This window comes from Ciona intestinalis, chromosome 8, assembly GCF_000224145.3.
Source record: "Ciona intestinalis chromosome 8, KH, whole genome shotgun sequence".
Classification (NCBI taxonomy): Eukaryota; Metazoa; Chordata; class Ascidiacea; order Phlebobranchia; family Cionidae; genus Ciona; species Ciona intestinalis.
The window spans coordinates 4,461,312-4,487,685 of NC_020173.2; the positions used below are offsets into that span (position 1 = coordinate 4,461,312).

At 38.7% G+C, this 26,374-nt stretch overlaps 4 protein-coding genes across 4 annotated transcripts in view; 1 reads left to right on the plus strand and 3 right to left on the minus strand.

Moving 5' to 3' along the window:
* LOC100175479 overlaps positions 1-4,583 on the plus strand; it is a 22,190-nt gene extending 17,607 nt beyond the window's left edge. The window contains exons 5-9 of the mRNA XM_018812779.2: positions 52-225; positions 670-930; positions 1,997-2,167; positions 2,564-2,741; positions 2,820-4,583. Coding sequence (XP_018668324.1) covers positions 52-225; positions 670-930; positions 1,997-2,167; positions 2,564-2,741; positions 2,820-4,159 — 2,124 coding nt within the window. The 3' untranslated portion in view covers positions 4,160-4,583. The remainder of the gene's footprint in view (positions 1-51; positions 226-669; positions 931-1,996; positions 2,168-2,563; positions 2,742-2,819) is intronic.
* Positions 4,400-10,356, minus strand: LOC100183309 (shootin-1-like). The gene is made up of 8 exons (XM_026835574.1): positions 9,638-10,356; positions 9,136-9,197; positions 8,187-8,268; positions 7,704-7,825; positions 7,341-7,475; positions 6,744-7,036; positions 5,874-6,330; positions 4,400-5,378 (listed from the first exon to the last, which is right to left on the minus strand). Exons 1-8 carry the CDS (start codon positions 9,645-9,647, stop codon positions 5,223-5,225), a joined length of 1,317 nt encoding a protein of 438 aa, XP_026691375.1. The 5' UTR covers positions 9,648-10,356; the 3' UTR covers positions 4,400-5,222.
* Positions 10,357-12,253: 1,897 nt separating this feature from the next.
* LOC100175561 (bromodomain-containing protein 8) lies at positions 12,254-26,055 on the minus strand (the record flags this gene model as incomplete). The annotated part of the gene is given in 18 exon segments (XM_009861063.2): positions 12,254-12,712; positions 12,802-13,013; positions 14,579-14,724; positions 15,331-20,588; positions 21,023-21,124; positions 21,187-21,318; positions 21,414-21,528; positions 21,895-21,981; positions 22,143-22,212; positions 22,500-22,608; positions 23,054-23,410; positions 23,644-23,702; positions 24,019-24,109; positions 24,168-24,275; positions 24,626-24,753; positions 24,996-25,150; positions 25,311-25,366; positions 25,875-26,055. Coding segments are annotated over 15 exon segments (1,828 nt in total), but the record flags the coding sequence as incomplete, so codon positions are not given.
* Positions 12,481-15,454, minus strand: LOC100185679 (stanniocalcin-like). Its single transcript, XM_002130127.5, has 4 exons — positions 15,331-15,454; positions 14,579-14,724; positions 12,802-13,013; positions 12,481-12,712 (listed from the first exon to the last, which is right to left on the minus strand). The coding sequence occupies exons 1-4, from the start codon at positions 15,452-15,454 to the stop codon at positions 12,481-12,483; spliced, it is 714 nt and encodes a 237-aa protein (XP_002130163.1).
* Positions 26,056-26,374: the final 319 nt, after the last annotated feature.

Here is a 26,374-nt window from a genome sequence, read left to right on the forward strand (position 1 = left end):
CGTAAAGTACAAAAAAAACATAATTTCAAAACTGTTTTCTTTCCTCGACAGACGTATAGGGACTCGATGGTGACTCTTAAGATGCTCACAGAAGACGAGGTCACTCGCATCTTCGGGAAACTGGATTGCCTTCTTCCTCTTCATGAAAATCTTCTCCAGCATCTGGAAGCTGAGAGGACATCAGATGGAAAATGTGACGCCATCGGTCACGTGTTTCTTTCCTGGGTAAGATGTTTGCACGTAGTCATTGTAGTGTGGTGATATAACAGTAGGATATTGTAAAATCACTTTAAATTTAAAGCATCAGAAACATAACCAATGTTTTGTCTGCCATACATAGAAAGACGGTAGTTTTACTTTTTTACCGAAATAGCATTAGGCACTTCGTGTTTGAGTAGAAACTGAAAAACGTTGTGCTGTTGCAACCGTGCACTATTGTCATTTCGAAACTGCTCTTCTGGTATGAAAGTAAAACGTAGGATGTTTTGCTGCATGGCAGACGAAGCATTAGTTGCAAATTTTACTTTTTTTATCCAGAAAGAGTAGTTTTTAAATTAAAACAGTATTGTCTGTGAGTTCAATATGCCGTGCAATGTATATTTTTGTTGATTTTTACCATGTAGTATCAGTATCAACTGCAGTCAATGTAACTTTCCAATACTGTTCCAGTTTCCCACCCTTACACCATATAATGAGTATTGTGCGAATCAAGCTGACGCCAAAGGCACCTTGGATGCTGTGGTCAACAAGGAGGCGAGGGTTCGTGATTTCCTGCAACGTTGCCTCGAATCTCCGTTCAGTCGCAAGCTCGACTTGTGGTCGTACCTCGACCTACCACGCACTCGGCTTGTCAAGTATCCGTTGTTGTTGAAAAATGTTCTCAAAGCGACTCCATCCGATCACCCGGACGCTGTACAGCTTGAAAAAGCGGTAAGTACTTGCTTTGCGCTTTTATCGCATGCAATTATTTAATCTTTGCTTCAGCAGTGGGAATTTTGACAATTTTATATTATACGCGACAATAAAACTTTAAAACGGCCTACCGCGCTTAATTACTTAGGTGAAAAACGTTTTTCGTAACCAGAGCTGGCACTCTGGAGTTATAATACAAATTTCGTTCATATTACGGAAGTAATGGTCGATTTATGGATTCTTTTGTCTAAATCGGCCAATTATTTGATTTATCAAGGCACCGGTCGACCGTTTTTGAATGAAATACTAAAAAATAAACGCTTTTTTTTCGATTGGTATATATTCGTTATATATGCCAATTAGTTGCTCCGTATCTTGAAATGTTAAAATCCCCAAATCGGACATCTGCCAACCGGATATGAGTGCACAATGGTCAATGCACGTACCATAGTACCCTTTCTCTCCCTTGTACATTATATGCACAATGTACAACACGCATCGTGACTTGGCTCTACATTCATGCTTCCGCATACGAAAGTGAATTTCTCCCTTACTCGGCCTATTTCTGTGCCATCGATTTCAAACTGAAAATCTTCGATCCGACTCCATTAACCGAGCCTTGGCGGAATCTTTTTTATCAATTCGTCGCATGTAAAGCTGCTGTTTTGCCGCAATCTTACGTAACACCGTTAACGTAGACCGCTATCTAGTCGCCGTGTAATTGAATCTCCGTGTTTTATTTTCCTTGGAGACCGGAGTTACCCAGAGCCACTCTCTTCTCGCTAAGATACAAAACTAGCCCAGCCTGTAATCTCGCCACCCAGAATATCGTTTATTTTTCATTCACCCGGTTTTGAGTACCAAACCCAACAAGTTATGCTCGCAATACGCTACCAAACGGCGCTCGTTTGTTGTTTCAAGTGTCCTTACGATCTCATAGCGCCATCACGGCGCCGTATCGCAGGTCGGATTAAAACCTAAACTACGTCCACTACAAAAGATGCTTGTATAACCAAAGGTTCCGCTTTTTGAAGTCAAATAAGAACACCTACGAATCTATTTTCACATCAATGTTTTCTTACAGCTGACGATGGTTAATGACGTCATAACGCGAGTTGATGACCTCACAGGCGAGCGACAATCTAGATTTGTTCTAAGTAAACTGGATTTCTTGGACGACAAACAAAAATGCCCAGAATTGGAAGAAAGTCGTGCCCTCATATGCTCAGGGCAACTTAAAAGCTCCCGTGGCACGGTATGTCTTAACACTACTCTAGTGACGTAAGCATGCTCTGTGACGTCATAGTTCCATTATCCGTTAAATTGAGCGTAGCACCGAAATTGGGACAGACAAGTATCTTAAGATCCGTTATCTAAAACAAACATCTTTAGCGGCGTTAAAATAGCTACTTTACCAATCACAGCACATTGCTATATAGCGTGCAAATGATTAAACAATGAAGTGCCAAAATTATAGTTTCAACTTGTTTAACTTACATATGTCACCGTGTATTGCTATAACTTGCAATAGCAGGAAACATAGCCGAGTATTTTTAACCAGCCGTGTCAAACTACTGACTCACACGTCTCATAAGGAAGTTTTCCATCGTTAGCTTGGTCAGCTAATCGTTCACATTGTCTCGTTGTGTAGAAACTTCACGTCTTTCTATTCGACCTGGTGCTGGTGCTTGCACGCAATGTAACACGGAACGACAAGTCATACCAAGTCTACCGACGCCCAATACCACTCAGTCATCTTATTATAGAAGGTGACGAGGGCGGACGAATGAGTGGATCATTTCGTGGCGGAATTTTGAGCGGCGATAAAGGTATGTGTAGTGTCAAGTTGGTCACAGTTGGTTAGTGGGATATTTAGGCAAAGTTTTAATGCGTTTTTTTTGTCCCAGCTAAATACGCGTTTCGAGTTCGATCCGACGAGTTGGGTTTATCGTATACTCTCATAGCGGCCGATGAGCACGACCGTAAGCAATGGGTCAACTCTATCACCGAAGCGACTGCGAAGTTTCAATCTCGGCGTGGCTCCTCCGCGGGATCTGAACCCTCGAATCCCAGTCGTTGGTCATCTGATCGTCGGGCTCCACCCGCGCCCGAAGCGGTGCCTGTGAAACGCTCTTCTTCAGTAAAAAGCGACAGAGGCGGCCTAAACTCGTGGTACCGGAATCGCAGCATGACAGCCAACCAGCAAAGCGGTATCAACCGTAATGTTCCCGTAAAGAAAGAAAGCAGACGCCAATCTCCATTATTTTCACGCCGCAAACCCCTCTCAAGATCCCGACTAAGTCTCGCTGTGTCTAAAAGTATCGACAATGATGAAAATATGGAAGTGTCGCCTTCTCCGCCCATAGAATCACCCAACCAATCTGCTATGTGTAGAAGAAGTCGGAGTCTCACATCATCACCCATAACTCTACTATCAGCTCCCCCACCCCGCTCAGCGGCCGGTCTGTCCCGTAGCGAGTCATGCACGACCAAACCACCCACCGGCAGAGTTCACCAACTCGCTCAGTCATTTTCGAACCCGAACTTTCAAAGTCCCTCAAAACCCCGCTACGGCAGCAAACTACAGCCCACGCTATCCAACCCTGAACTACACCAACGTATGGTGGTGATCGACACGACATTAGAAGAAGTGAAAGAGCGTCTCTCTTCACCCACCGGCGAAGAAGAGTCGACCCCTATGGTCAATGTCCTTACTGCAACACCTGGGTCATCGGTCGGAAATTCTCCAGTTGTGAAAAATCATCAAAACATGTCCCATCTGTTCATAGACTCCCCTGATCACCCCGCAGCATCCAATACCTCCCGTAACTTCCCAATGGACGAGGAAGACTCCATCTCTCCTCTTTACAAATCTCTCCCTACCACCACCTGCTCCTCTTCTCTCTTCTCCTCCTCATCGTTTTCCTCCTCCTCCTCCTCCTCGGTGATGCCCATATTAGGATGGACGATACCAAAGCCGAGCATCGACAGCACAAAACCTGACGTATTCGCCGAGGATTGTGACGTCACTTTGTCTTCTGTGACGGAAGAAGCGTCATCCAACTTGGACGGTGACATCACACCAACCAATGAAACACTGTCCATTTTCAGCCCCTCTGACGTCACGAAGGCTCTCTGTGACATCATAGATACTGTTTGCTCGCAGGAGGTAAAATCCACCGGTGTTATTTTAACGAGCGACGACGGACTACAGTTTCGAGGCAACAGAGACGAGGTTACAGTGTAGTTTAACTATCACCTCTGGTACTTAGTTCCATCAATTTTAACATTTCCACGTCACTGTTCAAACTTAAGGAATCGCTAGAAGGCTGAACGCTGCTCAATCGAGCTGTGACAACTAATCATTCAATTTCCCTGTGATGGTAGAAATTTATACAAATTTGATAAATCTAAATTCGTTCAGCTTCAATATCATTCCATACCTGCCGTCCGCTCTCAGTTGTCAAATGCGACATACTTATTTAGCCCCCCCCCCCCACCACTGTTGTTTCACTCGTTCTAGTGTTCTTTGTTTCTTTCTTGCCCAGTGCGGTCCTTGCTCAATTTGCTGCTGAACTGTGAAGTTGCAGAAGCAGCTCTGCACCTTTGCTTTCATATTGTTGTGCTCTTTTATGATAAACTACATAAATCAAATAAACATGCACAAAATTTAAGCATTTTGTTGTTTTGTGTTGGTAAGCAACTGGAATTTCGCAACGTTATCTTCAACATTGATACGTCTGTCTGTTACGGACGTTCAAATCTAAGTAGGTTAATTGTTAGGTCGCCGCAGAATTTTTAGATTTTCTTTTTTAACATGAAACCTTTTTTCGTCATCGTTCGAAAATTATAACCATGGTTTAATAATACGACTTTATGATCATACTTTTGTACTATTTTCATTTGCAAACACGACCGACTTATTATTAAAAGTAATTTTGCTTTTACATATTTTTTTTCATATGCATAGTAGTGCTTGGTATTCACAATACTAAAAGTAACAATATATAGTAGGGTGGGGGAGATGGGACACCTATAGCTCTTAATATCCAATTATCGTGTTTTAAACAATTAACAAGGTTCTATGGAGTCGTGGGGATACGGTTTTCTAATTCTTGAATACTTTTTGTTTACTACCAAATTGGACGATATCTTCCGCACCCTACTATACAGCACGCTTTGGAGCCAACATAACTTGGGTCCCCAAAATTTGTAGCGGAAGTCTTATAATCGGTACAACGCTATATGTAAGGTTTATATCTATAGTCTAAATTAGCACTTCAGTGATTACGATGCTAAAATGTCTTTTCTTATAAGCTTTCTTCCGTTTCCACGCTTTGCTGTTGTTTTTTTGCTTTTGCCCGTTTGGCATCCAGAATTTTTTGCAGCTCAGGAGAAATTTCTTTCGGGTGTCGCACACTGCATTGTACATTACGGTGTAATCCTCTTGAAGGGGGCAGCATGTTCTGCAATAATGCAAATAATTATGTGGTGGATCTGATTAAAAAAACAGAAATATTTTTACCGGTGGAAAAAATGTAAAAAATGCCCAAAATACATTAAAATCTATAAATATGAGCTTTCAATATTGAAATATTGGAAAATTTGTTTTTGTTTGTGAGCCGACTTTACAAAGACAAAATCATCCAAACTACTATAAATCTGTATAGCAGCTGCTATATTCCCCTATGAGAGCATGCGTTTTAATTGAATGGAGAATTGATTTGTCTGGGCACAATGCCGTAGAAAAATAACAGAATAAATATAAGCAAATCTATTTTTGAAATTAGAAATATATTTGTCTGTTTCAGGTAAACAACAACTTTTTAAAATCTTGACGCAAACTAAATTGGTCGTGTACCTTATTAATTGGAAAGGGTTGCCAACCAGCTTTATAGGGCCTATACACGATATGCTGTCGGTGTAGAAATTTTAATGACTTTCTGAGTAAACGTTTTTACCTCATTACTTTGCTCAAGTTCCATATCATCCGAATCTGTTGTGTGTAATTTGCGAAGTTGTTGGCGTATGTGCATCGGTACTGCTGGCTCCGATGTCTTTCTTCCGCTAACGCCCAAGGTGTTGGTGCCTGGCGGTTTCAAGCCCTTTCTCAGAGCAGAGAAAACGTCGCCCTCTTTTAAGTCATCCAGTCCGTCATTAAACTGTCCTGATGCTGACGGGCCAAGGGTTCCATATTTTTCCGTTTCTTTATAATCACCCCCTTCAGGTATTTCACTGTAGCGTCGAACTTTCTTCAGTCCGACGTTGCCAGTCTTGATTCGTTGCATCATTTCATCCATGGCATCTGCGTACACCATCAGCCCGTGTGTGACCTGCTTACGTTCGTTTGGGTTCACTTTCTTACCGCCGAGAGCTCCCCTTGCAGCTTTTCGTTGGTAGACGAGTTGTTTTAATTTACTGGAACAAGAATTTAATACTTATTGTTATGTTTAAACATTGTTTTGCGCATCCAAATTGCAAGGTTGTTAGATAATAAAAAAAAAACAAGAAAAATTAACTACAAACTCAAAATTGGTTTTGTTCTTATTTATTGCACAGTGCTGAACGCTTCATGTTCAAGGATACCGCGTTGGTTTAACATTGTGGGTTTAATTGGTCTTGAACAAAGCGCAAGCGTTATGGGTCTAACTCTAACCCAATACTCAATAATAGATCTTACAAATTTCAGCCGTGCAAGAACTAAAACAATCGCATACTAATTCACTTCTACAATTACTCGCAAGGTATAAAATGGGATACCGGTGTTAAAACTCCATCGCCAGAATAAATAGGTACAAACTTAATTTGTGAATTCAAGAAAATTATTCTACCTTAGTGGATCTAAACTCTTTCCGTTTGAAGCAACACCAGGAGGAGGGGGAGGCGCAGGGATGGGAGTGGGAGGAGGAATGTTAGGAGGAGGGGGAGCAGGTCGTAAAGATCGAGGTTGCCTCTTCGCTTTTACTAGATCATCTTCCAATTGGTTACACTTCTTTATGAGAAGGTCTTTCTCATTTGTAACATCCCGAAGCTTGAACAAAAGTTGGTCTTCTCTCCTCTTTAGCTCATCAACTTCGTCTTGACGATCAGATGAAGAGTCGATTATTTCTTGTAACTCTTCAATCTGTAAAAGTTAGTTCAAAACTTAATTATAGGGTTGGGGAAGACGGAACTCCTTTAGTACATAATATCCAAATATCTTAATTATGCTTTAAACAATTAACAACGGTCTATGGGAGTCATGAGGATATGTAAATCATGCAACTGTGTACCTGCATGCGACTGTATACCTGCATATATGGGAGTCGTGAGATAATGTAAATCATGCGACTCATGTATACCTGCATAGACACCAAATGGCACCTACATTTTTTAAGGTTACACTTGGTGTAATTAACAACAAACCGATTTACTTTAACCCAACTAACTTTTTGCTGGTTCAATATTTTTTCCTCTTCGAGTTCTTCACTCAATCGTTTCACTTCCTCCAGAGCATCATTGAGCGCCTTCTCTTTTGCATCACTATCTCTACCATCACTCTTCTTTCGCATCACGCTTTGTTTCTAATAAGAAACAGTAAAACGTTGGTTGGATATAGCTATCTCAAGATAACAAAACGTGGATAAAACAAGGAAAAAATGAAGAAAAAATCGTAGACAAAACATGAAAAAAAGTTTCGAAAAAATATTTTAGAACATAGACACAACATGGACGAAACATGAACAAAAAAAAGTTTAAAAAAAAGACAAAACATGGATAAAAAAATAGTTTTTTTTCTCATATGATCCAACCTGCCACGATTTATTTTCCCCGTACATCTTTGCTGCCAATGTTTCTGCTCGTTTTCTCACTTGATATTCAAGATCCAGTTTATTCATCAGACTCTCAAGCTCTAATGCTGCTGCAGTTTCCGCTGCATGAAAATAAATAATGTTTCCCACCAACAATATTTCTTTGTTCCTTGAAATGATAACCACAGAATGTTACTACTAAGCGTAGTTCGTTTTGCTACAGAAGTCAATTTTTTCCGAGCCTAAAATTTTTCTAATATATCTTTTTAATTGGTAAAGTCATACGGCACGCATGCCAGGATTTTGAGAACTTAACGTTTTACCTGAATTGGCCTATAAACCATTGATTTATAAACATCGGATATTACGTGTTAACGACATCCATCTTCCCCGCCCTACTATATATACATAAGGGCGTATGGTGGTGTACACCCTAGAAGTGTGGTTGGAGTTATAAGAATATTGTAGCTTATCAAAACCTACCTTCTTGGTGAACTTGAATCGCTTCTTTTAATTTTTCGTTTTCGTCAATCATCGTCTGTAATTTATTGTCCACCTCGTGCCACTACAAAAATATTTTAGCAATAAGAAATAAGTATATTAGGTTGGGGTAAGACACATGTTTTTTTCAATTTTAACTTTCCACTTGGCAGTAAATTAGGAATATTGTAATGATATGTTGTAATAATGTGTTCGTATGGTACTTTACTGTTTTGTATTTTCATGATCTTTATGTTTTGCGTGAACCGTTGTGTTTTTAAGAGTCGATCGCATGGTTTTGTTAAGTGACATTCAGTTTCCCCTTGGTTGTGGTATCGCGTGCACGGGCCGATTGCCAATACAAGATATAAAACGTTACAATATTAACACAATTATGATAACCGTTCTTCTGTCTTAAAACCAGAAACTAGATGTAGGCTACTGTTTTACCGAAAAATTTGTTTTGAATTCGGTTTGCAAATTTAAAAAAAAAATGTTGTACAAACTAATGTAAACGATATTTTGTAATGAAATGTTAGTTTTAAATTGTTCAAACAAGTAATTGTATTCTTTTAAAGTGAATTTTTTAATTCGGTTTCCAAATTTGAAAAAAAAAATGTTTTTTAAAATATAATGTAAATGATTTTTTTTTTATAAAATTCCAATTTTATACTGCTTAAAAGAAGTAATTGTTCTGTTTTAAAGTAATTTTTTTGTATTCGGTTTGCAAATTTAAAAAACATATTGTTGTGTAAACTAATTATTTTTATTAAAATATAAATTTATATTGCTTAAAAGAAGTAATTGCTGTTTTAAATATTTTTTTCTTATTTGAAATACTGATTTTTTGTTACGTGTACAGGACTTTTTGACCATTTTACTTCTATAGAATTCATATATATATCAAAAAGAGATTTGCAACCTTTTCATGATAAACATATTTACCACTAACCTGTGTTTGCAAGTGTGAAATTTCGTTCCTTGCCTCTTCCAGCTGTTGTTCGGCAGAGTTACCTAAAATAATATAAATCTATTTAAATCAACAGATATATTGGTATAACTGTATAAATACGAGCATTATCGATTCCTGGCTATATGACAGTAAACCAAGCCACAATGATTTCCGATATACAGTAGGTGAAAATGAGTCCCAATTTATAACCTATACTCTATAACCGTATCCTCACTCGTTATTAATTTTTATAAACATTAGAATATTATGTACTAACGGTATCTATCTTACCCCGCAGTACTGTAGAAGCAAAGGTATTTCTAATACAGTATAGAGTGGGAGATGATGGGACACATTTTAACTATATTTTCTCGTCCCATTTAGTAGTAAACAAATAAAATATAAAACCGTATCCTCACGACTCCCATAGACTGTTGTTAATTGTTTAAAACACCAGGGTACTTGGATAATATGTGTTAAAGGTGTCCCATGTTCCCCCAACCTGTTTTCATATCTTCAATCTCTTGGCTCACAATATCCGTCCCCAAGCTGACGTCATCAACCGAGTTCTCATCAATTTCGTTCGGAACCGAAAGTTGAGATATCTGACTCTCTTCCGCCCACTTCTGGTGACGATGACTACGCTCACTCAAACGAGAAGTTCGTTTCTGTAAACATTAGCAAGTCAGAAATTTATACAAAATTAATCATGAATTGTTGTCTTTGCGTCGTAAGGCTATTTATAAAACATTACCCAAAAATGTGGAAAAACTGCATAAGTGCCTCTGGCCGATCATATTGTCCCTCACAAATAAAGTGCCTTTGCTTATTGACACGTACCCAAATATTAAGGTTGCTTCGTTTATCTGTCAATCCATACAAAGTTTATATTTGAACACAAGTGTCACAGAAGGAAACTGGATTCCTTGAACTAATAAAGTTGTTGTCTTGGACTGTAACTATATTTCATAGAACTGGGGACATTCGTTTAATATTTAACTAATCTTCAGGTAAAGGCACAAGTACGTCTTTGTGAATCAGCTAAAAGTTACGTGAGTGTTACTTTTAATACGTGTTTGGTTACGTCGTTACGAAGACCCCAACATTATACTCTTTGTTCCACACATGACGATTTAAATTAAAAATCGGTCATGTATATCAATCTTATACGAAGTCTGATACTTATGCTTTTGTATGTATAAATGTACATGAAACTTTTAATTTATTTTGCTATGTTTGACTTACTCTTAAAGCGGTATTTTGTTTGTAGACTTTCGCAGCAATTGTCATCGCTTTTTCACTCTTCATTCGTTCTCTTGTGAGGGAATTCTGCATTTCGTTGAATTCTTGTTCGATCTCGCCCGTCACTTTACGTAATTTAATGTGGTTATATAAATCAAATATAATAAAACATAAAATTTGAAAAGTTATATAACACACTTTCAGTGTAACAATAATGAATCATTTGTTGAACTATGTCAAGTCAGATCAATGCCCCTTAAAAGTTGGGCATATCAACATTTCTATATGTAAGGGATTGGATGATTGTTACTTATTAATCCACGCGTGGCGGGGAAATAGGGATTAACGTTATATACACTCTTGCAAGTGAAACCCATACGCGATACTGTGCGGGTGATACTTTTCCATATTTATATTTTGGCTGACAATCAATTTAGGCGACCCATTATGGTCCCACTGTGTTGGAGCAGTTGTGACGTACCCAAGAAAGCATACGCCCGCAATGGTGGCAGTGTCGAGCTATCGCCCCTACCCTATTGAAGCGCTCTAATTCTATACTGCTGCCCCTCGTAGGACAAAATGTATTGAAAGTGTTATAAGGCTCATACTCATCAATCAGTTGTTTTAACTCTTTACAACAGGAACTCAACAGTGGCAATAATTAAATGTTAAATCACAAATCGTATGAAACTGTCCTAACAACATGGGTAATAAGATAAGTAAGTGAACTTACTTTCTTCATAACGACGCAGCCTTTCCAATGTTTCGTTCAGTTTTACTTCCTGTGCTTCATACTGAAGGATAAACCAAGTATGATTATAATGTTGCTTGAACAAAAAACAACATACAACACTTACCTTAACACGACTAACAAATAATTCCTCTTTCCCGTTTTCTGCTTCATCAGTCTGTTCATTTTCGGCTGAACAAGTTTCGGTTTCAACAGAAACTGTTTCGTTTTTCTCCATTTTTAAAAAACTGTCTAATTTTTCTACTAAAATATTTTACTTCAATCTAACACATAAAATGTAACATGTATATCAGACAGACAACATATACGTGATCTGCTACACAACTATTGGAGTAAGAATGATTCCTCTTAGTTCGTCGGTTAAGTTATCAAGCTTTACGGTTGTTTGTCTACTTAACCAGTTTCACTATATTGTTTACCGTCAAATAAATAAATCGTGAATCACCTTCTAAATAAATACAAAGCGTTCAACATCGTAAAATATAATGTTCGCATTAACGCCACGTATTATAGTTAATTTCACACAAAAGTGACATCCAAGCGTTTACACCCACCATACAACATATTACAACCTTTAAAAATCACTTTCGTTTCAGTCCGTGTATTTGTCATGCAGCTTTTATATAGTATAGCACAGCGATTTCATAGTCAACTATAAACACGCCAACACATTTACGAAATACAACTTTCAAGCGTATTCTTACTCCTCTTAGGAATAGTTTAGATTTGTACAACTTACACATAATGTTACAATCAAGTTATAAGTTAATAATTTACAAATGTTTTAGCTTAACAGGGAGCACGAAACTTTTTATTAGTTTCATATTAAAACTGTTCCGAATAAATCATTTTGTATTGTTATAATTGATTTATTATTTGTACTTGTTTAAATCATGTATGTTAACGAAAACTTATCGTTCATTTTAAGAGTTGCGATAAACAGAACGAATCAAACACCTGTCATACGCCAGCAGTTATGGACAAGTTTTAATTTTTCAAGAACTCTTATAGTTGCGTCGCTTTGTGAGAATAAACATTGTTTTTATACGGTACGTGCCCATTTACTTCTGCTTGGCTCTCTTTTTTCAGATACCTTTTTCCGTCAGATTTGATAAATCACTGAAGTTACAACATTAATGTAATTTATTTGCACAGCAAGCAGGAAAATATAAAATGTTAAACGTTTTGTACAACATGGAAGCAGAAGGAAAGAAATTTATTTGGAAGTCTTCATACCTTCACGTTACAATCACGGAGTAATCCGAGTATGACACATACAGTCAAAACACCGGGTAAACCACGTAAGAAAAGTTCAAAATCGCAATAAATATGTTGAAAAGTTAGATTAGTGTTTAGCTTTGTCTTGGCGAACTTCCAGGGACCTCGTTTTCGATCGCTCGGAACTGGGCCGAGCCAACCCATTCTTGGCCCAGAATTTCAATTAGCGGAGAAGTTGCACCTTTCTGCAGGTAGTTCAACATTGAGAGGAAAGATTGTCCCAACGCAGAAGTGACGGTGTCGCGAAATTTCAACGTTACAGCTTCACCACAGCTTAGTATGCTTTGAAACATTTGCAGGAAAGACCTGGGAAATATTAAGCGTAGTTATATAAAAATGTATTACAATTTAAAACAATAAGATTTATATCATTGTTATGAAAATCTCGTTCTTACCGTGATGTTAAAATATCTTTGGGCAAAAGAATCTGTTTAAAATGTTTATAGTTTGACATAGCAGCCCGACAAACATTGTTGGAGCGATAGCAATCAGCCTGGACACGAGAAACGAAGTTTTCGATCTGGGAACACTGGCGACCAGCGCGCTGGAAATCCGACTTGATCTGTGTGGCCATGCATCGCAGTGACTGTTTCGTAAACGTTCGCCCCTAAAAAACAAGAACTAATTTAAGATTCAACTTTATTTAATGTCAAAGAGATTTTAGGAAAAAAAATTTTTATCGCTTTATGGTTTGGTTAAAAATGCGACAAATTTGTATAAATATTTGAATTTGAAATATATTTTGATCAAGCGTGTTCTTACTAAAACTAAAAATATAAATTTAAATCTAGAAAAATTTACTTAGCTGTGATATATACAGCTTGCAAATTAAAGTTTCACGTGCGAAAAATATATTTTCCGCAATAACTTTGGCATTGATTCGGTTCAATGCACGACCGTGGCGATACGATTTTTTGCAAAATCAAGCGTATATTATGTGACAGCTCACTTTGGTTCTACCGATTTGAGGGCACGGGGCACGCGCACAAACGCCAATAGCATGCTACTGGATACCAAAACGATGGTCACGCCAAATACTCGTTTAAATTACGTGCGGAAGGTGTTCTATGTTCCAGGGTCGAATAGCTACTCCACCCTGTGAGTCGACGCCCCACATCTGATGACAGGTCTCTGTTTACATTCTTTTGAAGCTTAGCGTTGTGTTACGTTGGCGTATCGTTGCCGCCGGGTGATCTGCTTTGTCGGAAGTTATCATATTAATCTGGTTAGTGTACTGAACGTGCTAACCAAGGAAAACTACGAAGGACCTGACAGGGATATAGGACAGGTGCAACCACGGTGGCTTGTAGCCGCTTAATACTCCGCATGTTTGCTGCTGTTTTCGACTTCGCTGTGTTAAAATTACAAGCACTCGGTTTGGAATAACAAATTTACTTATTTCATATACGCTATAATGAAACTTAACGTTTAAGCTTAAACGTTCGTAAACACACCGCACTTTATTTATAGAGTATGATGTCACAGGTAACCGGGCGTTTGTTTGTTTCGAAAACAAACGAACGATGGAAGAATTTGTCGTCCGCCGACCGCGAAAGTAATATCACTCTGCAAATGTCCGGAGTAAGTTTAAACCGCATCCGTAATAACCAAGATGTTGAGAAGGAAATCACATTACCACTGTGTGCGTGTGTTCTTGGGTTCAAATCAGCACCTGTGCTATGAGAATCCTAATCGCGGTGGCTCTCATCCAGACTTATTTTTAATTAGCGTAACAAACTGTCCGAGCCAGCACCGCAGCATTGCGCTGAACCGGACGCGAAAGTCGGCCTGAATTAAAGCGGCGGACGCGCCGTTGTGATGGCAACAGACTTATCGCATCCGCGGGCACAGAGGGCGTCTGTGTCTCATCAAATCTGATAGAACAAGTAGTAAATAAACAAAGAAAGATATTGCGCCCATGCAACGGAACTGAGCGCTCCATGTCCCTGCTGCAGGCACAGTATCCCACGGTTAACGCGATTTTGAACGTTTTGACAACCATTGGCGCACTAAAAGCCTACAAAGTTGTGCCAACGCCATCAATAGGAGTAAATATAATCAGACGTCGCTTTGCGCTGGCACAATTTTTAAATCGTACTTTTATCGTTTCGTAAGATAGCGCTGGTCGTTTAATTTGTAAATTAACTCATACTACTTCCGAGACTAACTTACCAATTGATTAAAGTTCGATGTTTTCCGTTGAAATTTCGAACACAGAAGTGCGAGTCCCCCTAACTTGCAACGGTCAGTTCTCTTCAAGCATTCAAAAGTTCCACAACCAAGTACATTGCTTGCTTTGACGCATCGAACGATACCGGCTGGAAAGATCCAAAAACAAAAGCAATTAATTAATGTTATTTACGATGCTTATTAACGAATTAGACTACCCACAATCTATATTTAAATTTTCCCGGCCCAGCAGTCGACAATTTTTCCAGACTGCCAGGGGTAAAATAATTCAATTTGTGATAATAGCGTTAGAAGAAATCAATGTAAATAAGCTCACGACAAGAACCGACACGGAAATGCCATTTAGAGTACAGTAGCGCACCCAAGGCGTGTATGGGTTTACGAAACACTTCAAATGGAAGTTTTCTTGTTTGCCGACCGCATAACATGTGAGAATTCAGGAAAACGCCCTGGAAACTACACCTAGGATGCTACGGCTTTGTGTCTTAATCACTTATTTGGATGTGTATATGCCATTTCAAAGACTTGTAGCAAAAAGGCGCGTCGGTCACGACAGTAGCTTCTATTTATGACACATCATCGATCAAACGCCAGCGCATCGTCTACAGTTAAACTAAAACCGGCGGGGTGTAAAAAAATTGTTTTAAGCAAGAAAATCACTCAGTTTGCAGATATTATAAGAAAACACACGCATTTTTTTATTTTTAAATTAACAAAAACGGAAGATGACTTACCGGATTGTCGCTTAGTGAGCTTTGGTGCAACAGCATGCGTGATCTCCAGATGAATTAGCAGAATCGAAAGTACGACTGGTAGAAGCATAGAACGAGAAACCGTACAATGTCTTGTAGCGTACATTTTGTTTTTACTTGTCTTGTTGGGTACTTGTCTCTATCAGCTGTGTCTAAGCGAATGTGCGGCTTCGGTAATTGCGACTCGAATTTAAGCTACACTTTTCCCACGGTCGCTTAACGTTTGCCCGCTTGTCGAGACGAAAAAGGGCCCAGATTCACGCCAGAAAAAGTGCGCAGATTTAGTGTACGGGAGAATCCCTTCGTTCATCTGTTTGATGCTTATACATCGTGGGCGGGTTGCCCAAAAGTTCCAACAACTTTGCACTGCTAATATTGCTACTTGGGGGGTAAATAGTGGGAAAGTAAACAAAGCAGTGAAATGCACTTGATTCTGTTCACTGTTGGTGATGGTTTAAACACGACCGCTGTGCGGGGGGCGTTTCGGGTCAAACAACTCAGAAACATAAAACTTGTTTTCCTTTTGTTTCGCGCTGGACGAAAAATGACTCTTGAAGATTGAGATTTTATGTCGTTTTTGCTTGCCAAGAGGTATGGGATTTTGCTTCCTTTGTCGGTACATTAACGGTAAAAGGTGTGTTCGTGTACTCTTATCTTACTACATTGTATACACTTAACGAACACATACAATTTGAAAACCATCCCCTAAGTTTACAGAAGGTGTATTCCTTTCCAAGTCACGTATTTATAGACTTAAGTCTCGAAAAACATTGTTTGCAATTAATTTTTAACTTCCCTTCGCATGAATATGTAGGCTGTAGGGGGTAAATCGGAGAACCGCTTGCTCTGCTGACTTATCACACCTGAAAACACAACACTTTGCAAAGCTTCAGACAACGTCAAGGGTTCAGGCCTAACCACCACTTCAATTGCTTATAATTAATAACAGCCGGTGGTCCAACAACACTCGTATCTTTCAGATTTATCACCAACGAACGTAAGCTGAAGATTGCGGGACGTCGATCTCGGTTATCAAAAGCGGTTCATGCGATAGGGCCTGAGCCTCGTGGCAAACGTTAATTAAAGCGAACAATTTTATCGACCCTGACAGAAGCAGCTTGAAAAGTGTTTGAACTGCAACGGTTCAGATTAAGCTATCTATAACAGTTTCCGTTGGTTTGGTTGCATGAAAAACATGGACCACTCGAACAAAGTGTTATATAACACTCAAGATATGCAACAATCTGTTATAAATTATTGGAGAGTATTAGCAAACAGAGATGACAAAATGCTCATCCCAAAGAGAATTATTTGCATAGCAAATGCAACAGGATTTAACCAAACGCTGAAGCTGGTTAACTATAGCTATGTATTAAATGAAATCCTGCACTCTTGTTGTGTTATCTGGTCAGGTTCGTGACGTAGAAGAGTACGCTGTACTTCAAAACCAACGGACGCGCAAATTAAGATAAGGGGCGACCAGACTCATGATGAATTGTCGTTTTCCGACCCTTGTGTGATTCCCAAGCCTTGTCGCGTGTACACCAGGCTTAAAGATAGCGCTGTTCAAAGGCTCGTGTTGTTTGGCAATTCCAAAAATAGGTAAAAGTCTATTATCGTGAACGGTAAAGGAGAGAAGGCTTTCACAGATCTGGTTTGTTTGTTAAAAGCCTCTTAACATGAAACTCATGCCGTTAACGTGGAAAGTACGATATTTTCTTTTCGGTAAAAATATTTGGATAAACTTTAACGAGAAGGTTTCACACTTTACAAATTGCCAAAGCTATTTCATTGCTGCAATTGATGCTTTTTTCTGCAGAGTAGCTGCAACACTCAGCGTCGTGGGAATGTTGCCAAAAATGTCCTGAAAATCCGATTACGATGATCACTCTGTAACCTGGAGATCTCTTGTTGACCCTGCACCCTTACTGGACAACGTTTTGGGATCAGATTCTATTGTGGTGGGGTCATTAAGGATATTAAGAACCAATTGTGTATACGTCACCGAATTCCAGGATCGCCGTTTGATATTAGAGTAACTCGGCCTTTTCCCCTTTGACGTTCGTAACTGTATCAGATTCGCCGAAATACCTTGCGTACCGGCAGAGCTTTCAATTCTCCGGCTTCCCCCGAGCACTTGGTCATGCATGCACTGCGAGTATGTAGTTACCAGTTTCTGACGATTTACGAAAACAAAGACAGAGCTTCAATTTCCAGATTTTCGTCGCCGTTTGACGACCGCTCCCATTTGCAGAAGAAACGATTTTGTTTTGTCCACATTTGAACGGTTGAGCGTCGCTTTGCGTATAACCACCACAGCGCAGTGATGCCCAAACGCATTGAGGTCTTTGATTTCACTAATAACACGAACACCGTAAACAGGCAAACGGAGGAATCGCTCTCTATTGAACTAATTGCATTCCAGCCAGCGGAAAACTAAACAAGATTCTATAAACCGCCACTATGCGGCTTGACGGCCTATGACTTTTACTTTAGGTGACAAAAGCATGCGTGTTGTGGACAAAACATCGGTTTGACACTGCTGTGGTGACAGAATCTCCAATATTCGACGCTTCGAATACATGGACGAATATGGAGACGACCAGCAGTGACCGTGACAGCAACTTGACAAAACTTTCATTTGCAATCGCCGACCTATTATCATTGCAGGACAAACAGCAGTGCGGCGCTCCGTAAGAAGGTCAGACCGCAGAAACCAAAAGCCGAAAATTGCAGTCATTAAAAAGCCAAGATCATAGTCCAAGCTCGGAAAGGCTTCGCTTATACTCAATAAAACCGACCGATTTCGGCCGGAACCGCGCTAACGATCAGGCGTGCCGTCGCTGTTTATTTTCTGATGGATTTCGGATAAGACTTCGAACGATCGGCATCACACATATTTCCGCTCCCTCCGCAACGCCTAATAAGGCAATGCGACTAATTACTTAGATCATCGTGCCTACCGAGTGCCTCCCCCGCGCTATGTTGTGCTCACATGCTTGGAGCGGCGGAGCGTAAGTTTTACGGCGACTGCTTCTTAGAGCTAGAGGTGAAGAGAGTGTATTACAACTGCTGCGGTCTCATATTTCCTTATATCAACATCCGCTTTACATAAAAGGACCACCTGCTACGGCGATACTGTGTTTTAAAGCGTTCGTGGGCTGTTATTTTACACAAGAGATATCGCCGCCTGTTACTTCAACGGCCACGAAAGGAAGACACATATAATTATACAATATCAAAGCCAGGGTGCGTAAAATACTGCATCAGATTTCGCGTGAGAAAAGACCGTCGTGTGTAAGCGGTTTGGTTAAAACGCTGCGAAATGTCGCCTTTAAAGGCATATACGGTGTGACGGGCCCACCGTGGATTAGAACGAAAGACTTGCTGCTGGGTCCCATGGACGCCTAAAGAAAGCGTGAAACGGTGCGGTAGGAATACAATAGAAGCCGAAATTAAATTAGACGTGACATAGATGTAATTACACCGCCTGTGTGCGAATCAAGGACAAGCCATATACACCAGCAGGCTTGCACTTGTCCATTTTATCAATCGATGTGACAGAGCCGAAATAACTCGACTCATCACGTAAAAATTTATTTAACCTTTTCAAGAACGTCGGTTGTTTGCGTGGCGTCGTTTACCTGCGATTGGAATTTAGACAATCGATCTGCGTTGCCCAGCGTATAGTGGTTTATGCGGCTGTAGCATTTACCTTCATAATGAAAAGGCCGTTACTAGCGGACTATTAATAGCTTACTTTAAGAGCTTATAATGTCAAGTAGTTTTAGTTTTGTTTGGTTGACGTGTGAGAAGTGATTTTGATCCATAACCAGCTACGTCATTTAACGCCGGACAGCGACAAAGCCCAAATACAACAGGCGTTAACATGGGCGTCCACCGTTGATTACACGACAACGATAATGAGCTTTTGTGTGCGTTGGCGTGTAGCTATGATGCGTCGGTACACAGGTGAACGATTTACGTCGTTTTTTTACGTAAGCGCTTTTTATCTGTACGCCGTAAACGCGCGGCCTCGCCCGCTGATAAATACACTGCAGTGGTTCTGGATTCCAAAGGTACCAGTCCGTATATAAAAGTTGTTTTCCTCGTATACGATTTTCAAAATACAGTATTCCACGAAAAGAAGGTTGTTATGTACAATCAACTATTCCGAAGTTGTGTTTGCACAGCAGTGCTTCGGAAGTTAAAATATTTTTAGAGTTGTTTTCTTGCAAACGCAAGTCACGATACATTTAACAGTCACCGGTTACGGATATTAGTCGCATAGTTTCGATACACCTGTAAACTACATTTGTTCTACCAAGAAAAAAATGCAAGGTAGGCCTACGTGCCATCAAAACGAATACTCGGAATTCCCACGACAACAGAACTAGTAATCCCACAGCCGCGGCTCGTTTACATTGAAAATCAAGGTTAAATGCATTGAACAAATTCTCAAGTGCCGTAGTAAATATGGCCAGATTTAGTTTCCAGATTAAAAGTACGGGCGTGGGAGGGACTTCTCGTTTAGAAGTGCAACCAGCTGCTTGCTCTTGCGCTGTATGGTTACGTCAAAATTTGCTGACGTCACGTATGATTTACATTTCAGGTGAAATAGCTTGTCTACATGAAGTTATCTTAACTCAAACACGTTTATAGTAAACAGTATACAACTTTTTAAAGCTAACATCCGTACCTTTTTATAGTCATCTTCCCTTCGCCTGCCTTCAATACAGCTTCGATTTTCTGCTATTTCCTCAATTAAAAACAAACTACATAGTTCTGTGGCCCACCTGGTTTCAATATAGCGTTGAATGCGGGACGACTTGAATTCCATTCGCCGGGAACGCACGATTTTATTTTACCGGATGCTACCTTTGTTATAGGAAATCCTCAAATTTCATAAAGAAGATATTTTGGCTGCTGTGGTGCAAACCACATGCTTCACTATGGTTAATTTTCAAAGGGCAATTCGTTTTGTACTTGTCAGATGTTTGGACACGATTTTGCGTTATGGAAACGAAAATTAGAGTTTTATTGCATGACGCTGCTCGGGGCCGACGATACGTGTTTCACGATCGTGTTGGGAACGCTTAGACGAGCGGGCAGCTTGACTGGAAACTGAATTTACGGGAATTGTGGACGGAAGCAGGTGTTTCTCATTCAGTTGGCTTCTTCTTCATAAATTTCAACTCGCCTTCGATTGCAGCAGTGCGCTTGCTCCTTGCTTCGCTGACCTGTGTACGGATTGTATAGGATTTCTGTACGTACATACGTCGGATGTTATAACCAAGCCATTATGGTTGAGAAACGCTGTGTTACTGCCTATACTGGTACGGCTAAGCAAATTTCTCCGTAAAATTTGATAGCATGTACAGACACTTGTTACGGCTCTCGCAAAACGCAGCGAAAAGCAATAATTTTCGGGATAAAAATTAAATTCAGATGTAATGTGTTGTGGGTGTAAATGAAAATAAAACTTAAATGTGCCAAGAACCCGTGTGGAAAGCAGTGGTTATATTTAAGCATACGTACAAGCAATGTTATGAGAAGTTCTGGGGATGCGGAGACCTGCCCTTGATGTTTAGCCTTTTGTATTGAATGGATAAGAATTCAGGTTGTGGCGTTATTAGGATTGCATGTGAGCATGGTATTTTAGGAAAAATCCTACCTTTTCGTTGCTTATCACTGATTTTCTGAGCGTGCTGCGTCGTAAACCTTTTGGTGTGGCAGGTTGGGCAGTTTCCATCATTAATTGAGTAGCAAGAAATTGCTGGGAGAAAAATCGTTTAAAATTTCGGGACTTTTACACTGACCGCTTGAGTCGTAACTTACCGCCACTTGCGTCATGACGTCATTCTGCATCTCTAGCGCCATCTTGTAAACGTCGTGTTCACGGTTGTTGTACATGAGAGCATTTTGAAACATTAGCATTAGGTCGCGTTGGAAGTCTGTCGTTGTCCGGACCTGCGGAAATATATCTTGAAGATTTTTCCTTGTTGCTATTATTACAATTTTGTAACATAATTGTTACTATTTTTAATTTTTAACACAGTACATACCACGCCAGTTTCAAGGTTTTTCTTTAATGTTGAAAGGTCCATGGCCCGATAGACAATATCGGAATAATTTGGGGCAATGTCGTCTGTGACTGGTTGCAGGAATAAACTGGCGTACCTGAAAATTAGAATAGTTTATGTTTCACCTATATATGCATCAGACTGACTTCATATGGTGCGTTCACACATTTTATGTGTGCTGTTGAAAATGATACTGACTTGCACCATTAGATGTGAGGATACGATTAGAGAACTGCCACCAGCACTACAGGCGTGCATGTGTTTTTAAACACAAGCTTTAACTCTGTAGTCGCTTATGGACTGTCCAAATTGTAAGCACACGTCAAATTTTAAAAATATCTAAAAAAAGAATCACCGTTTATTAGTGCTGGCAACTATTAAGCATGCATGAAATAAGATGTTATTCGTTCCGTCATATATGATACATTTCAGGTTAGATATAATTCCATTCAAACTAACATACCGGTGACTGGCAACTTGCTTCCATAAAATCATGATAGATTTCTTCCACGCTCTGTTGTGTGCCCCGCCCTCACAATCCATGTCACTCCTATAAAGATGGAGAAAAACTTTTTAATTTAAACCCTTTACTATCAATAAAGCATAAACAGAAGCTAAAATTACCGCAAGATTGCCAGGCTAAAATAAAATGTTATTAAAAAAACAAAAATAAGGGAATCAAAACACAGTTATTAGTAGCAAACAACCTACGTATTAGAGAGAGCTGGACTCGTCGGGAAGCTATCAATGTATGGAGTGCTTGGTTGGCCAGGAAGATAACCTGCATGGAAATTGGGATAAAATACAAACATATTTATTTATTGTAGTATATTATGGATAACTTACCTTTTTTTCTATGTTTTTTTTTTTCTTTCAAATAAAACTAACTGTGGCAGTTTTTAGTTAAGTACTCTTACATGAAGGTACATTTGACTCAGAATTAAAACACTTATGTCCTATTTTTCATGTTTTGCTAAGAAAAACAATATCACCATGGTTGTATAATCTTATATAAATGTTAGAAAGTCAATATGTAGTGAAATGTTGAGATAAATTTGATTATCTTACTTAAATTAGAGTCATCCAGTTGACTTGATTCATTGAGTTCATCACCTCCCACAGATGCACTATATGAAGTACTATCATCATCCACTGTGTACTCATCATCTTTCAAGCTCTATATATAAAGGGTTCATTTTATTACGTTGTTTGGCCCCATAGCCAGTGGTTAGCCTGTCTGCCTTTAACCACGGCCTACTAGAGCCATCTCCAGTAGGCCGTGCCTTAACCCATAGGTTATGGGTTCAAGTCTTGCCGCTCTTACCGTTGTGAACATGTGTGGCCAGGACACTTATGGGTTGTTTAAATTGTCAACCATACAGAAAAACCACACCCACAAAGTTACATATATGGTAAGTCGTAACAAGCTGGCAAGAAGTGTGAGAAACAGAACATTTATGTAATATCGACAGTTATTTTCTCACCATGCGAGGATAAATCCAGTTACATTCATTTTGTCAATCATATGACCATAAACACAAAACAAGAAAATTGAAAGAGGCTGCAAAAAATATGTCACATCTGTTCCATGCAAGCCAAAAAAATTCCAAAAATGTATTTACCTTCGTTTCCATGCTTGTAGTTGAAGGGTTTGATTCCTGGGATGTAACAATGGAGTTTGTCTGTGACTGTGAAGTGTCAATATTACTTGTTTCCTTTACTTCGTTAGGATGAACAAACACATCTTGTGACTTATCCTTTGGAGTGTCCGATACCTTGTTATTACTCAGCAAACTTGTTTTTGCCGAATCACCGGAATCGGTCGTTGGATGAGTGTTTGTGTCCTCGGATGTTGGTTCTTGTGATGCATAGGAAGAAGATGTGGAGGAATTGAGTTGAGAGTTGTTTACATCCTCATTTAATGATAAGGTGATAGTAGGTGGGGTGTCAATGGTTGGACTTACAGATGTTTGTGTTGGCTGTGGAGAAATATAACAGGTTGGAAAAATGGATATATATAGTAGAATTTTAGACATTTAAAGAATTTTACACAGATCAAAATATAACTGTTTATATTATTAGGTAAAAGTCCTAATATTTTTATTTGCACAAGACTACCTTTATAGTTTTTAAAAAGACAAAAAATTGGTACAGCAAAAAAAATGACAGAAGAGCTGTTATAGAAACAAATTATAAGATAATACATACATACTTCTGGTTTTACTGTTTCTTCTGCAACAGGTGTTTCTGTTTTGTCACTTTTAACAGAATCTGCAATAGTACAATATGAATTTTGTTGTTTTACCAACACTGGAATACAGAACAACTAAAAATAAAATCAACCGTTTACAATAAACTGTTCTTATTTGCAAGCAACTGATACACCTACACACCCTGTAACTAGGTCTAACACCTATAATGTCAAAATGACTCAAGAGTTATACACATGTGACAAACTACCCATAGAAAATCTTTACATCTACTATTCTAAACATTTTCTAACATTCACTTAAAAAAATTGAAATTTTTAATTCATGTTAAGCACAACCTATATATACATAAGAGGTATGCATAATGAAGTTTGTACCTTCAATAAGAATCTCCTCAGTTACAGGTGTTGGTGTTGGTGAACTTTCAAGGGGAGGTATTTCTTGTGATTGAATTGCTGGAGTATTAACCTGATTTTTAAAAAAGTTAAATCAGATTGTAGTTTGGTTTCTATATTAATCAACTTACAGAAGTAGATGTTTCCTGTGTTTTGACATCTACAGCGGAAAGTTCAACTTGAGCTATTTCAGTGTTGGGCATTTGTATATTGGTGCTGTCTTCATTGATTTGGTGTGACTAAATTAAAAACTTGTTAAAGGAAATTTTACAGTTTCAATACAAACATAGCAGCCATATGTATTACACAATTGATTTTTAGTGTTGTAAATTCTATCTTGTTAACTGTAACCACATCCGATACGGTACACAGCAGCTATCATAGACAGAAAAGTGAAAAATGGGACGCAGTTAAATTTGTTTCAAAGACTCCTTTTTGTGCTCACTACTTTTTATCTCTTACTGCACAGCAAAGAAAATCCTATTTTCCCCATTTGTGACTATTAGCTGCACAAATGTATCAAAACGTTTTCATAATAAACCAACTTGAAAAGAGCAAAAATTGTTTCATATATAATGTTTTAACTAACCACTTCAGTTTCCATTGCTTCATCTGTGTCAAGTAATGGTGTGGGATTTTCCTCAGTATTATGTTCTATGATGGATACTGGTTGAGAGGTAGGGGGGATTTCTTCAGTGGGTAATGTTACTGTTTGTTCTGTTAAAAAAAAGACTCTTATTTTTATATGTTATTTACATACGTGGGCAACTGCACAAAATATTTGTATGCACATTACACACTGATAAGTTGGTAAAAAGTTGCTTATCCAGGCTAGGGTACAACTTGGCATGAAGGATACGTTCTCTGTATTTAGTACTTATTTAAATTTTGTTCAAAAAGATTTTTTATACAGATCATGCAGTTTAATTTATGGCAATAAATAAATGATTACAAGTCACCTGTCGATTGGTCCGAATCTTGGATCTTCTCCACAGTTTGTTCATCCTCAGTCACTGCCTCCACATCAACATTGCTCTGCTCCTCACTTGCATCCGGTGAGGAGAGGACTGAGGAAGGAGGAGACATCAGAGCATCTTTACTTTTATCAGATTTGCTGGAACAAACAAGGTTAGTTAATGCAGCGGTTGAATACAACACCTTTTTGTAGATTTGTTCTTTTTCACTATTAAAAAATGTATTTTTTTTTGTCTATTGCATATTTAGTAGCACTTGGTGCATACATAAACATGGACACAATGTATAAGAGAACTTACTTTGTGCTGGTGTTTAGCATTTCATCCAATTTATCATCTAAATCACCGGAGGTTATCTGCAGATTGAATCAAAAAATAGCTCTGTAAGCTAACTAAAAATCTAAATTTGTATATAGATAGATAGAGATGATCAAATGTGATTTAAAGGTTCCACCAAATGTGTTTTAAAAATGAAACAACATCCTAAATGACTACATATAATTTAAATCTGTAAACAAAGCTGTTTACAACCCAAAAGGCTTCTCTAAAACACAGATTTAAATGTTTATGATAGGCAATTATGATGTTGTTGGAGCTTCATATTTACTGCAATGACGTCAACCATTTTTATTTAGAAATAATTTCATTGGTCATAGATAAAATTCTTAGTAACTCTAAGTAGTAACTTTTCATCAGGTTTTTAACACCCAATGTAATCGGTTCTGTGTCTAAAAAACAAGATTTTCTAAAAAAAAATAGTTTAAGAAAAAAGAAACAAATATATATATATATATATTATATTAAATAGGTCTATATATTTCAAGTAAAAAACAAAAATTTGTTTTACATTAAAAAAAGTTTGACCTGATCGACCGTCAACTTTAACTTCCGATATTTGCTCCTTTCAACACGAATCTGCTTCTTCAACTCTTCAATCCTCTCCTGCGTTAACTTCCGCACGATTGTCTCACTCACAGATGATCCATGAGAAGAGGAGGTTGATGTTGTCGACTCCCCCGATTCTGTTCGTTCTCCACGTTTCCTCCTGTAGTTGACAATGATGCTGGTTATACTTAATTATTTAGGCGTATGGTTGTTATTTGGACAGAAAAAAATGACCAAGAGGTCAGAATTTGAACATTTTTAGTACAAAATGTTTCACATGTTATACTTCACAATGGCTAGCACTCCTGCCTCCCCCTCCCCCCCCCAGAGGTTACGGGTTCAAAGCTTGACGGAATTACTAATGTTGGGTAGTGTCCTTGGGCAAGACACTTAATGGCAATTATTTCAACTCAGTGGTTACTTATGGGATGTCTAAATTGTCATACATTAAAAAAATCTTCCCCAAAAATGATATAATT